The sequence below is a fragment of the Empidonax traillii genome, unplaced genomic scaffold (genome assembly GCF_003031625.1).
Source record: "Empidonax traillii isolate 1590-97213 ecotype Southwest subspecies unplaced genomic scaffold, ASM303162v1 scaffold20:size5563877, whole genome shotgun sequence".
Taxonomy (NCBI): Eukaryota; Metazoa; Chordata; class Aves; order Passeriformes; family Tyrannidae; genus Empidonax; species Empidonax traillii.
Window position 1 is genome coordinate 1,681,124 of NW_020955213.1, and position 15,268 is coordinate 1,696,391.

Consider the following 15,268-nt stretch of genomic DNA (forward strand, 5'->3'; position numbering starts at 1 on the left):
TTGCCTTAGTTTTTGCATTTTTCTTAGTTTTGGAAGATAGCACTTTAGGTATTATCTGGCTAATATTAAATTGGTATGAACCATTGTGCTATTTCTAAAGCAATAATGACGATTCTCTCATGACATAGTTCAAAGACCACAACACCTAAGAGGAAGGACAATAAAGAAGAAGCAGAATAACTTTCATATTAACGTCACAATTGCTGCATTATCTTTTGACTTATTTCCTAGTCAAATTACAAGCACAGGTAGTTCCTGGTCTAGAACATGGATCTGGGTTTTTAGGCCATGAAAATTAAATACTGGGGTTAAGGATGAAGGAAACACTACAAGGAGACTGGTGAACTCTTATATGAAAGTCAAGGCAAGGAAAATCAAAGAAATGAATACTTCTCCAAGGACTCGATGATGAACTAAGATGGTAAGAACAAAGTGTGTAGGTGAGCAATAGTAGCAGACCACAGGCAAGGTAAGGATGAGCTAACGAATTACAAGACCCTGTGGACTCAAAAGAAATCAAGCAATGCAAGAACATGCAAGTCTGGTAGGTGGGAATGAGCAGTCCTAGTTTGGCTTTTAAAAATATCAATGGTCTGTCTCTGATTCATAAAACTTTTCATTTACAGACAGAGAAAATAACAGAACAGGTGAGGTTGGCAGAGGTCTCTAGGAATTGTCTGTTCCAACCCATGAGCTCAAGGCAGGGGCAGCAAGAGCAGGCTGCTCAGGACCATGTCCAGTCAGGTTTGAATATCCCCAAGAGAGATTCCACAAGCTCTTTGGGCAGCCTGTTTCAGTGTCTGACCACCCTCACTGGGCATTGATGAGACCCTGAAACTCCGAGAGACTCTCTGAGAAGAGCTGGACTTGAACGTCTTCATTCCTTCCTATCAGATATTTGCAGACAATATTGCTTTGAGCTTTCTCCTCTCCAGGCCATGCAGCAATGCAGCCCAAGTTCTCTCAGCCTTTCTTTGTAGGTCATGTTCCAGTCCCTTAATGGCCATACAACCCTTTCCCTGGACTTATTTCTGGATGCCCATGTCTTTGCTGCACTGGTGAGCCCAGAACTGTACATGGCACATCAGATGTGGCCTCACCACTGCAGAGTAAAGGGGAAGGGTCACCTTTGTTGACCTGCTGACCACGCTAATACAGTGCAGCCCAGGATGTTCTTGGTTTTCTTTGCTGTGACACTGCAGTGCTGGCTTGTGGTCAACCTGACTGCCAGGACCCCAAGATTCTTCTCTGCAGAACTGCTTTCCAGCCAGAAAGCCTCTGTACTGGTGCATGGGGTTATTCTTCCCAGGTGCAGGGTTTTTGCACTTCCTTTTTTTGAATTTCATGAGGTTCTTCTCTGTCCACTTCATCATCCTGTCCAAGTACTGCAGCACAACTACCTGGTGTACCAAACTCCTAATTTGGTATCATCTGCCAACTTGCTGAGACTGCACTCCATCCCACAACCTTCAGTTCACTTATAGAGAGGTTAAACAGTATTAGCCCCAGCACCCTTAGGGTACTCCAAATACTGAACAGCCTCCAGCTGGCCTCTGTCTTGCTGATCACAACCCTCTAAGCCCAGCAGTTCAGTCACTTTCCAATCCACCTTCCTGCCTCTGTGGGCTTTGATTTTAAAGAGTCATTGAAAAATACAAGCTAAGAGGATATGCCTGCCCTTTACTGAGGGAGGGAGCTATCACGACTTTGGCAGCAGAGAAAGGAAAACTACCATGCCCAATTAATACCTGTTAGGAGCTCATCTTCACTTCATTTGAATCCACTGCCATCTGGTCACTTTAGTCCGTTTAATCAAAGTTATTTATCATCCTTTATTTACAAAGGAGAAAAGAAAGAAAAAAACTAGATCACAAATGTACAGACTACCTCATGCACAGCTCAAAACCACAATATTTTATGAGTCTATTAGATCTTCCCATAACACACTGATGCTGACAGGCAGTATTGCCACAAAGAAAGTCTAGAGATTTTTACTGTGCTTTTCATACCAGACAAGTGGCAGAAATATGCCACTTCAATGGAATGACAGGCAGAGATCTGACCTGCTGTAACGTGTCTTTCCATTTCGACCCTGTCTAGGAACAAGTCAGGGCAACTCTGGAGTTCTTCTTACCTAGGTTTTAAAAAGACAGTAGTAAGAAAAATGAGATTTCCTATAAACTCAGAGTAAAAAAAGGATCTTATTGTCTTTGTTGAGGTTAGTTGTGCATTATTTTGGATTCCATTGTTGCAAAAAGCCCATATTCAGGAAAAAACCCCAGTCTACTGATTTTTAAGTATATGTGCACATTTCTGAGGACAGGAGTGCTTAGCTACCTGCAGCTGAACAGTAATGTGGCTTTAAACCTTGCTATAGAAATAAAATTATGACACCTTTGCCTTCAAAGCAGGGAGAAAATGTCAGAAGTGATGGTACAATACCTTCTTTCTTTCCAGCAGCAAACAAGTAAAACAGATAAATGGACTGAGGGCTAAAAAAAATTTAACAGTATTGTCACGATCAGCTATCAGTGTTGATTGCACTTTGAGGGAACAGAGGGATATCAAGCACAGCAACAACTGTCTGGCAAGCCTAAATTGTTGTGGAGCACATTGCCTTCTCACCTGGGTATCAGGTCAGGTGTTTTCTAGCTTCTACTCCAATTGATAGCATTTCTGTTATGAAAATGGAGTTACTTCAAGCTTATCTCAGATCTGAGCAGCTCCTACCTGATATTGGATTGCATGACTGAAAACAGCAATCCCTGTGATGCAGCACCCTACTGGACCAGTGACACTGGCTAATTTGGTCCTCAGGACACACTTAAGGAAGGAGAGGAACAGAATATCAGGGTGACCATCCAATGAAAGCCAAAGCCAAGGCCCAAAAAGTTGTCATTATGTTAGCAAGATGTTTAACTTCTCTTGAGTGGCACCTGCAAAGCACTGCATCTCAGCTCTGTTTCTGCCACTCAGGAGAAGGAGAAACTGAGGAAACTCTTGAGCTGGAAAACAGAATCCTCTCCCCTGCCTCCCTCCCACTCCTGCAGACCCCTCCTGCAGCGGGGGAGCTGCCCATGGGGTCTGCAGCAATGACACTGCAGTTCTCTGGGGTCACTGCACCCTTAACAGCAATGCAGGTACCTTCTACAGCATTTACATAGGAGTAAAGGTGCAACAGCACTTGACAGCAGTACAGAATCATTCCTCACTATCTTTACTTTGCACAGGTCACCTCTTCTCATGTCAGTTTTCCAGACAGGAGTAGGATAAACAGGAGGAGAGCAGAAAATAAAAGTTCTCCTGAAATGTGAACAGGATTTTTGCCATCTAACCAGATGCCACAGCAGAAATAAGGTCCATTGTAACCGCAGTAGCTCAGTTTTACTGTCAGCTTGCAGAGCCCACTCGCCAGTTTTCCAATTTACACACAAGCACATGAAGAAAGAGCAAATTCCCTTTGAGGATTATACACACTAGACAAAGTTCAATCTTCCCTTAGTAAATTTGTAAAAAAACCCTCTTTTCTGAGGGTCCTGATTTTGTCTCTTTCTATCACACCAACAACACTAACGCCAATATATGAGGTTCCAAAGGAACCTCAATCTCGTGGTGGCAAAAGCTATGTCCCAGCTAGAGGTGGTCTGTCACTGCCAAACAAGTGCTACCTGTCCTGCCTTTAATTCCACAGAGACAAAACCATTTCCATGTTCAGCAGAAACAGCTTCCCTCATACAAAGCATCAAAACTTCCTTACTGTAACTGTAGTGCAAACCCAGGGAAGGCGATTTATTTCTCCACTTAGTATTAATGGGACTGGAATGTGGCCACCAGGGATTGTGATTCTGTAAAATATGCAGTAAACAATGATTTCATTTATATGAAGAATGAGTACTAGATTAAATTTGAGTTAAATATTAAATGAAGAATGTATTAAATATTAAGATGAAGATTCCACACACATATTATTTGTTGCAGATAAAAATAACTGCAGAGATAGTTGAGATTAATTCATCACCACTTCAGAGTCTCCATGCCCTTTAGGGAATGCCACAAATCCATACACGGTCCCAACTGGTGTATTTTGTATTTTTGTGCAGTATATGGACCTAAGGATTTTACTTCCATGCAATTACCAACTTACACATTCATGACTACACCTCATAACCCAAATCTCACTTTTCTCTGCAGAACAGTATCAAGATCATTTGTTTGGGCTTATAAAACATTCTTCAAACAGCTTTTGGCTGTTCCGCAGTGAATTTCTCATGGGAGAGACTCTCCTCGAGAACCGGAATCTCCTAGAAGGAGGAGACAAAAATGTGCATGGTGGAAGCAGGGATCTGAGATGCCTCAGCAGCATTTCACTAAAGCTTTTCCCCCTCTGGTCCCCTTCTTGTGCCCTTCTCTCCCTTGCCTCTCTCCCTGATGGTAGTTACATCAAGAGTGAAATTCTGCCTTTAAGGCCATCTCCAGATGATGGTTGTGCATGCTAGTCCTTGGAGGGTAATTAAATGCAACATCTGAAAGCTGTATTGTGCTTCATTCTCCCTCCATATGGCTAAACCTTCTTTTCTCATAACTAATCTGACATTTGCTGATTGAAGATTGTGTAGTGGAATATGCATTTAATTTGTGCATAAAAGGTTACATTAGAAATTACTTCAGAAAAATATCACAAACTGCAACATTGGTTCTGAGGGCATGATACTTCCTCCTAATTTCTTTCCCTGTGATGACAAAATTTTCTGTGAATTTTCTGTGCCCTGAAAAAATTTTCCTAAATTCATTTTCCTCACTGTGATTTAGCAATATTGTCAGATTAACTAATCTGTTGGCACAACCATTGTTAAAGGACATATTCTACTGTAAAACATCAGACCTTGGAGGACATGGAGATGAAGGGTTTTATGATTCCTGTTACCTGTCATTCATAATCACAGTTATTTACCCTTTAAGCTGAACAAAATACCTTAAATAACCTTTTCTTTCTACCAAGAACAGATTTCTTCTGTTCTTAGACAGACGAGAACAGCTCTGTATCTCTCAGGACTGCATCTCTCTTCACAAGTCACATCCTTCAACACAAAGACCTTCGTGTCAAAAACGATCAAAACTTAAGCTACCCTTCATTACTTGAAGCTATTTCACTAAAAACAAGATCAGATACAAGTGGCTGTTACAACCACAACAAAAATTCTTTGTAGCATATGAAAAGGATACTCAAAACTGCTGAGACCTTTGCCCCTTATTTTGCCAAGATATTCTCAAGGGAAAACACTTGTTCCCAGACAGCTCCCTGGAAGAGATGTGTCACAGAAATTCTTTGTTAGAGAACTCTTTAGCTTCTTAAGTAAGCCTAATAGACTAAAAATCCAGTTGTGTTCTGGAGGAATTTTTGCAGTTGTATTTATGGGAAGTAAACAACTGTCTATGCAGTTCTACTATATTCTTTGAGAAATATACTCCCTTGGAAATGATTCGTAACAGAGTAATCCAAGTTGCATCTGAGATAACTTCACAGAAGTTCTGGTACTTTCTGAAGCCTCTGCGAAATCTTAAGTTCTCCTGAAATTTGAAATTTCACCTAAAATTTCACACGGAGATTTTAGATCTCACAGAAATCGCAGAAAGGTTGCTTTCCATAGCAACATTCATGGTTAAACTTCCTTCAATCTGCAATGCAACCAGCTCCAATCCCACGTAACATGGTCCCACCACAATAACATCCTCATTTCCAACTTCACATACACTCTCTCTCCTACAGGTCCCTATCAGGCATATCAAAATCAGCACCATCAAAACCAACTTCCAGCTTAGCATGCTTCACAACACCTAAATCCACTTTCACAAAGACTGTTAATAACAGTCACTTTACATTTATTCCTAGTTTTCCAAACCTTCTGCAGGAGTCACAAATCCCTTTGACGGTGTCTCCACTCCACACCATTAACAAGCGATTCTTTAGTAGCCTTTGCATCGTGTGCCCAATCCCTGTGACACAGGAGATATGGAACTGTCCCTTTTGGCTTTCAACACCATGAAACTGGTACTGACAACATCCTTGGAACACTCCTAAGAGCACACCCTTGCAATCACAGACAAACATAAACAATGCTCATTTCTTCTCTTCGTATCCCACAGGGTACACAAAACTTCTTCAGTCATGGCTGCTTAAAATATGGAGGGATGTATATCCACTGGGGACAGAGGGGAAGAAATCAGGTAAACTGAGTCCCATGTTGTCATTTAAAAAAAATCTACACAAGTTTCCCATTTTCTCCATACTTCCCATGAGCATGTCAGGGTAAAATCCCATATTATTCCCTGGAATTGAACAACAGTCCTTGGAAAAAGAATTCTGCTTATATAAACCATTACTGCACGTCAGGATCACTTCAAACTATTATTTGGATATAACCCAGAAGTGTCGCAGTAATTCAGTCCCAATGCTCACATGAGACTCTTTTGGAAGGGGTTTTGTGCTGCAGAGCACTGCCTTCAAGCAGACCAAAAATACTGAATAGTAGCCATTCTTTTTTTTTTTTTCTCCTTTTAAGCATTTCCTTTCCTTTTCAAATGCCCTACAAAATTAAGAAAAAAAAGTCCATGCAACCTCCTCCAGGAAAAACAAGGCTACTTTTTCTTATATTTTTTATTATAAATGGCATTTTACTGTTACAGGAATTGCACTCTATTTGGGTTTTTCAATGCTTTGAAGGAGTCTGAAAGGTTTATTCTGCTTCACTATAAACAGCACTCTGCAATATTCCCCATATAACTTGGTGCATAAACCATGAACTGAAAAAGATTACGAAGAGTTAATTTATTTTTACTAGATTTAGTTTATGCAGCAGGGGAGGCTGTTATATCATGTAACAAAGACACATCAATCTTTTTCTTTTCTGATTCTTTACATGCCTTCTCCCAGTACAGAAGATACTTGGGTTATGTCTAAGGGTCTATATATATTGTTGATAATTTTATTCATTACATGTTTTGGAAGAACAAGCTTCCAGTAGTACATACACCATTATACCTTCACATGCACAGCCATGGTTTGACACAAATAAATTTAATTTAGCAACATGGGCTTTTCTTAAGCCTGGGAACATTACCTCCCTCTAAAATTGTTATGTTGTTTTTCAGCTTACTGGTTGGATACTGTGGGATAAGTTTGTATTTGAGTTGAGTTGATGACTTACAGGGCCTGATTCTTCATAAATTTAGCCCAGGCTGCTCCAGGTTTTAATCTGATCCCCAGAGGCCAGTGGAATTGCACATGTAAGAGGGAGGGATAAGAGACAGGAATCCTGCATGAATGTGTAATTCCAAGCAGTGAGAGCTGTGCACTGGGAAGGTACTTTGCCATAGAATGGCCTGATCCAAACCCATCTGTAGGCCAGAGCAAATGCACCACAGCTCTGGGTCACACCTCTGCACCTCGTGTTTAGGGACTTCTCCCTGCAAGACTGTAGCTGGGAATTGCCAGGGTCTTGCATCCTGCACCACCAGCATCTGGGCTAAAAAAGCCCAGGGGGGTGGCCCCCACTTCGAAAATCTTGTGTTTGAACTGCAGGGTAACAGAGCTCAACAAAATGCACGTGGGAACACCTTGGTGCATGAAGGACCCTAAAAGCCCATGTGGTTCCTTTCCTGCCCCTGATACGTGATTCATATCACACTGAAACCATTAATCCCAGCCTAGTCAGCTGTGAAAAAAGACATACACTCTTGTGCAGCTTTTCTTTTACTGAGTTGGGACTTCTTCTCTTGTAAATGAACTGATGAGACACCAGAACTACCGCGCTGTCTCTGGTGATGTACAACGCCTGTTTGCACAGTGGTATTGTGCTATTACTATTCATTTTGATAGTGTATTTCCTTCCTCTCCCTGCAGTTGGTTCATCTGAATTGTCGCCAAGATGGTTGGTTGCCTTGGAAACTAATTAAGGAAAGCCTTTGGTTAGGAGCAGAGTTTCAAGCATTAAACTATTTGAGAGACAGATGCAGAAATTAAGGTAATGTCTGCTAAGATGAAAGGGTTTATCCTTTATATGGAGAAGAAAGAACCACATTAAACGCCATAACTGAAACAAAGCAGCTTCTATACAACACTGATTTTTAAAACCTGGAAGAGATGAGTGAGCCAGGGATTTCAGAATCAGCCAGGGGCTTATAAGAGGCGACAAAGATTCCCAGAGCTATTAGGGATGCAGAGATGGACAAATAGAGTGGGACAAAAACCTCAGGAGATCTCATGTTGAGCAAATTTTAGCCAGCTCTCCCTTTCCCTCAAATACTCTATGTCTTTAAAAGACTTCGTGTGAATAAAAAATACCTGCACAGCTAATGAAAGACCAAACCCTCTCCCCCCAGTCCAGGTACAGCACGAGAAGCATCAGTGTGTACATCTGCTTCCAGAATACATCAAAAGAGGGAGTGAGAGGCTTCTGCCAATGGCCCTCAGGCTCAACTTTTCTCCCGAGACTGTCAACAAGGGTAACAATTAGTGCCAGCTGCAGGAACAGCTCAGGCAGTGTGGACACAGGCTAAATAAGGAGTGGGACCCTCAGAGCACTTGCTCAGGGCAAACACATGCACTATTTCTGTGCACTCAAAAGCTGCAAAGAAAGGTGAACTGTGCAGCAAATTGTGCTTTTACAGCTACCTATTAACTGAAGTTCAAAGCAAATATAGTCTATGTATGAGCACACTGGCATCAATTTAAATATTGTCTCCAGGATAATGTTCAGGAAAATGGTTGACTCTCTACTTGGAGCAATGCAGCTGAGCAGAGATTCTGGTTCTCAGTACATTTTAATGGCAATACAGAGGCTGCCATATAAAGATGACTGGAACTGCATAAGTGCATACTACAAATGTTGTGGTAAAAATATGCAAAACATTAAAAGCAGATGCATGTGTGCATTGGTGTGTGCATTTATATCCCCTGAATTATCATAAAACATAAAATGAGTAATTACTACTATCACAGAAAAATAAAAACTCTAATGGTGACTTCAGATTCGCATGCCCCTGGCATAAGAAACCAGAGTTGCTTGGCAGAGATCTTCTATATACAGCAGCTTTCACATTTATAGTGAGACATTTTTTGTATTAATTATTATTATTACTGATCAGATACATTTAAAACCATGCTTTAATGTCTCTTGAACACTTTTAAGCTTTGTGTGCCATTACCTCAGCCATTCTGCAGGATGACTAATACTCTGTTAAATTCCTGTCATTTGGAACCTCTGTTGTTTTATGAAGTCTGGATGATGGCCTTGGAGAGACATTCCTATTTACAAGCTAGAAATTCTCTCCTCAGGTATGTGTGAAATGTGCTGTTTGTGGGGCAGATTAACCCAAGATGCTACTTTTCTCTGCTTTACCACTCCATCTCCTGCCCTTTAAGAATTTCACAGCTGACAGGAGCAGGTCCTTCAGGCAGATACAGCTGACATTTTTGACATATACCCATTTTTTACTTACCCTTCCTCTGGCTACAGTCCTGAGGGTGACTAACCTAAGTATTTCCCCTTTCCTCCCCACATGCCCATATGGACTTGTGAGCTGCTGAAACTCTCTGGATATGAAGACAAAAAAGTGACCTTTCATTCTGCTTTAGATCCTGGTTTCAACAATACTCATGGGTACCTAAAGAAGATATGTCCTAAATTTTAAGTTTCTAGTTCATTGGAAATGTAAAAATGAACTGTACCAGTTTCAGAGTGATGTTACACAACACTGTACATAGCAGATACTCTTTTGGAGCCTCAGCTGAACCCCCTTCTCTGCTCTACACAGCCTCAGACAGAGGATAAAATCTGACTCTGACACAGCCATGGCAGCAAGTCCTGGAGAAAGCAGGAGGGGCACACTGCTCTGGAGGGTGTGCTCTGTACCTTCAGATGACATGGCATTATTGGGGTTCAAAGGCAAAACAGAAGCTACAGCTACTCATAGATCTGCTCCTGCTTCAAGTGTCCCACTGTGTTTGCAGGCAGTTATATTTTAAATTGCTGCAGAGAACACAGGCAAACCCCCACCAGACTGTTTATAACCGAACACTTAAAGCAGGAAGTTTACATGACAGCAGTGTTGATTTTTTTCAATTACATTTTTCCTTACTGCTTGTTATTTTTAATGACTGCTGGTCAACCGAATACTACGGTTTTGTGTTTATTCTTACGACACCCTCAGTGTGAAAGCTGTTGTGCAGTGAGCACACTCTGAGATCTGAGCAGCTCTGCAGAGAGATGCAGCTGTGGCCGTACTGAGAACCTGCACACCATCTTCCTAATCTCAAAATTTCAGACTCGAAGGTCAAGTCACAGTCGGTGCTTGCTCAGGACAGAGTTCACTCAATCAGATTACCCTTCATAATCCTACAGATGCTTCACTTTAAGTCGTCTTTGACAGTCTGGCTGTCATTGTAAAACTTTGGGGACTGCATTCTCTACTGTAATATTGCTTCTGCTTTGTGAGATGCCTTCACTCAATACAGATATTTCCTTGGAGCCTAACCTTTATGACTATGTTTGGAGATAGTGTCCTTTTGATAAAAGCATGCAGTCTCTGGAACAAACAGGTCTTTTGTAAAGTTTCACCATTTTGATCCTGAATGGAGTTTCTCCCTCCTCATTTTCCCTTGGGAGATTTTCTTCTAAATGGACATAAAGCCACTCTAGTCTGAAACATAGCTTATTATCCTGGGAATAAAAGAAACATATTTCTTAACTCCAAAACATGTCTCTAAATACACGGTTGAACAGGCTAAAGCTTACTGTTAGCTCTCAGAAGAAAATGTTCTTCTGTTTATGAGAACAAAATTTTGTATCTATCTGTGAAGGAATACAGAATATTTTAGCATTAAGGGACAAGAAGTGTGGGGAGCTTATGAATTTTGCATGACATAAGTGTTGCTATCTGTATGCCTGAGAGGCCACTAGATGATTAAATTGGATATAGTTTTGTTGTGCAAGGAAGGATATAGATCCACATGCTCAGTGGTTATAGAACTATAGGGCAAGTGAACAAACAGATGGCAACTTAGAGAACAACTATTAATCCCTCTGCTTCCCCTTACTCTACAGCTGAAGAGAGTTAAGCAGGGTTTCCACCTCTAGAACAAAATACAAGGCCCATCACAAAATTTTCTGAATGGGGAATAAAGACAGATGTGCCTGCAGAGTGAAATTTGGCACAGAACAGGTTACTCAGGCAGAGTAGGAGCTGAGGTGCCCTCTTTTCTCTACCTTACATCTACAGCTGGGAAAGGTTGGGCACCAGCCAGCTCTGAAAAGAGAAATCCTTCATACGATGGGTTACAGATCTTGGAAACATAGGAACATACAGATTTAGCATCTGTACTAAAGGCCTATGGAATACTCAAGGTCACTGACTCACATGTCTACATCGCTGGAGGAAGGTACAGAACATTCCAGAACAACCTGGAGTCTCTGAAGAAAATCCTCAGATGTGTATTTGTCTTCAGATAAGCCTGAACTTCTGGAAGAGAGGCATACCCTGGTCTGAACTGGTTGAAAAAAAGTATCAAAGGAAGAGAACTGCACAGACTGACCAGCCTGATACAGGAAAAGAGGTCACTCTTATTTAACCCAAGCACTAACAGAGCCATGTGCACGGCTTCTGGAGCAGAGAACTGACAAGCTTTGCTGAACGGTCTGGCCAAGAGCCCAAAAGTAGCAAACTCGGTGCGTGTATAGACTGTTCAGTGGTTTACAGTCTGTTTATTTTTGCCATGACTTTTATTCTTGGATAAGTTCTATTTAAGCCTCTGAAATCCAGGGTCACTGGCAAATGCTGCTGTTGTCCCTGAGACCATGAAATGACAGGTGCCACACAGTCCCAGTGACTACGTGAACACCCTCCCGGGAGGGAGGAATCACATCACTCACAATCAGGAGATGGGAGGGTTGATCTTTAAAGATGTGCTCCTAGGAGGCCAAAAACGGAGAGGAATGGAAATGCAGCTGGCTGAGGCAGCCCATGCCAATCCTCTGTGTGGCAGTTTGTCCATCAGTTCTCTGACATCAGACAGGTAGAGAGTCTTGGCTTCCCTCGCTGGAAGAAAGCTCTTCAAACCCAGCTGCAATTGTGCATCAGCACGTGGAAATGTGCTCAGATGTCACTGCCTCTCAGCTGAGGAGACTTTCTAGACTCCACACATAGCACCACTGAATTGACTTTTTAAACTGCAACAAACTGCTAGATTTGAAATATGCAAATCCAGATTTATCTCTCCCCTCAATGGTATGCTATCAGCAAACACAGTTGGCTAAAAAAAAGACAACTCTCCACTCCCTTGAGCAAGTTGGATGGATGGATTTAAGTACCACATATATGTGTGAAAACTTTTAACTACTTTATGAGAAGATAACAAAGCAAGCAGGGGAGATGGAAGGAAAAGCCTAAAACCAATAATTGTTCAGCTCTATCAACCTAGGACCCACCATTATTGACTTTATCTGCAGAAATTTAAGCCACTGCTTTCCAGTATGCAATTACAAAACCTCTAAAAATTGTTAACAGAAGATATTTTTAGCATCAGAAGCACCAGTGTGTACCGTAGAGTTTGGGGAAGCCTGGAGGCCCCAGTAGCAAATTTTTACTTACTCAGATGCTAATCACATTGATAGAAAGCTGAATCATGCATTTAATAAAATTACAACTTCACTGAACTTGAATTTAGAATAGTTGCAGAAGAAAAGAGTCACCAGTTTTTTCTATATGGTTTGCTTTGTATATAAGCTTTCATTTCAGGCACTGGAAAGGTTTGATCAATTTTTTCTCTCGCACTACAGAAGAGAAAGAACAAACATAAATGGAGTTAGATCAAACAAAAGGCCTGTTTCTCAGCAGAGACTGGGCCCTCATTTAAGCTTGGCTCAGGAGTGCTCTCCTGCAGCATTTTCAGAAGAGTGGGCCGTGGGTAGGTGTTTTGCATCTTTTGCAAAAGAAGAGATGTTCCTTACATTTTACAGTATGAGTTTCCCTAAAGAGAGCACTCATCATATTGCCTAAAAATACAGTGTAAAATGCAGTGCTGTGTATTAATATCACAACCATACCAGTTGTCAGAGTTACAGACCAGCATCACCTTGTGCTGTGTTCTCTTGAGCACTTCTTTCCTTTCTCTGTAAGTAGCAGCTCTGGCACCTGGCTGTCCCCACAGACTGACCCTCAGTGATACACCTCAAGGCTCGACAGGAACTGAATATTTTGAGAAGGAACTGAGTAAATATATTTTTTATATTTCCCAGGGTTTATTACAGTGAGGTCAGTTTGTTGGTAGTTTACAATATAACATTTCTAAGAGATATGCTAATGCTTCATGAAATTTAAATATTACTTTTGATCTATTCCATAATACAAACCCACAGCTAAATTTATGAAGTGGCAAATAATCAGAGGGTTTTTCAGGCCTAATGTAAGTGAATTCCCACATGCCTAGAATAATCAAGCAGCATAGATTTGGTTCCACACCAACACCACCTTTGCTGTGAGCCCAGGCAGAAGGGAACTATGCTGTGTCTGCTCCCAATGATTTGTATCTGTTACTACACCTCTTCAAGCACATTGCACAGCACAACCAGTGGCACAGGCATTCTGGGTAGCATTCTGGGATGGTCACAGGGTATGGCCACTCCTCTGGGGCAAACGAAACATTGGGAAGGCCATGCAAGAACAAAACAGTCACCGCAAACACATCTTCCCCCATAAAGGTGTTTAAACTCTATCACCTGCAATTTGAGCCTGTTAACAGCACTGGCTGTGCAGAAGGAAGGGCTTTATGTACCAAAAAGTGCTAATGTGTCATTTGGACTACCAGCTGAATTTTTCAGTAGCAGTAGTTTCTTTCGGGAATTCTTTAAGATGATTCTATGATACTTCAGTGGCTTTTTATCTCTTGTTTCATGTTCCACTTAACAAACTACACCTGTCTTGCAATCCCTACAAGCAGCCTTGATGCTAATAATGTTACTCTGGCTGCTGAGGTTTTAGGTTCTCAACCTACTTAAAAATAATTCATTATTAACATCTGGGAAAAAAATATCACAGAGACATTTTGTGGTAGGTTACACGTTAAGTGCTGCCACCAACTATGAGCATCACTATGGCATTTCAATTTTACTAGATAAGTGGCCAGCTGTTGGGACTCACATCTCAATGGACACTTAATTAATTTCTAGAAATAGACAGTTCTGGGAATATTAATGATGCCTGTCACAGGGAGATTACAATTTCTGAAAAGCATATACCTGTTCCAAAATGGTGTTGATTCTGTCTACTTCACAGTCAATTAAGTATCTTTTTTCTTGTCGTCTGTCCATCTCCTCTATAATTCTTCTGAACTCTTGAACATCCTTTATGCTTCCTACAGATCTGGCTGTCACTTGCCAGTTGTTCTGTACTGCTGCTTCCATAATCGCCTGAAGAATAGAAAATCCTGTGGGGGAAGAGACAACGCAACCACTTAAAAAGAGAACAAACACAAAACCTATTTTGAATGTTTTAAAAAGGGTTCACAAAAACTTGCATCATCTAAAGGGACACAGAACAGTTGAGAGCCTGGAAGTGCTTCATTACTTGAGAAAGCAACAGTGCAGGGACCAGTTTCTTCTTCCAGCGATGCCACCGGCAAAGTCACTGACTTCAGCAGGACTGCTTGGTGGTACATTACTGCAAGGCGTATCAGAATCTGTCCAATATATCATATTATGATCCTCTCAGGGATGTTTATGGTCGTGCTGGGGTCTGTGCCAGCTGAGAATAGGAGCCTGCAGCCATTACTTGGGCAAAAGTCCATCAGACTGAGGAGCGGGCCAGAGGAGGTGATTTGCAGACTGCAGCAATGGGTCATTAACTGGCAGAGATCCAAGCACTGCACAAGAATGCCAATTAAGTCATTGCACTGGTCATTGGAGCCACAACCACAGGAGAATATTTTACTGATACTCATTTTGATTTCAAAAAATGCTTTTAAATACGGAGTCTAACAGCACTAACCACACTTTCAATGCTTTCATTAAGGTAATATCTACTCATTTAGCATCCTCAAGAGGAGAGAAGCAGCACAGGATGACCAAAGACTGCGCAGTGGGAAATTATACAGGCAAGCAGCACTTCATTTCTTGTGAAGAGCTGTGCCTCAGCAACAGGCAGAACTCAAGTCAAGTCCCTAAGTGAAAAGCGGTGGAACTGGGAATGGAATCTCCTTCAAGTCATGCTATGTAGG

General features: G+C 41.5%; 1 protein-coding gene across 6 annotated transcripts in view; it reads right to left on the bottom strand.

Annotated features, from left to right (window-relative positions):
• GRIA3 (glutamate ionotropic receptor AMPA type subunit 3) overlaps positions 1 to 15,268 on the bottom strand; it is a 143,513-nt gene that overhangs the window by 64,012 nt on the left and 64,233 nt on the right. For all 6 annotated transcript variants that reach the window (XR_003572822.1, XM_027898249.1, XM_027898241.1 and 3 more), the window contains one exon: positions 14,292 to 14,479. Coding sequence is in view for 5 of the 6 variants with exons in the window: in XM_027898249.1 (XP_027754050.1) it covers positions 14,292 to 14,479 (188 nt within the window). In the remaining variant the exon portion in view is untranslated. The remainder of the gene's footprint in view (positions 1 to 14,291; positions 14,480 to 15,268) is intronic.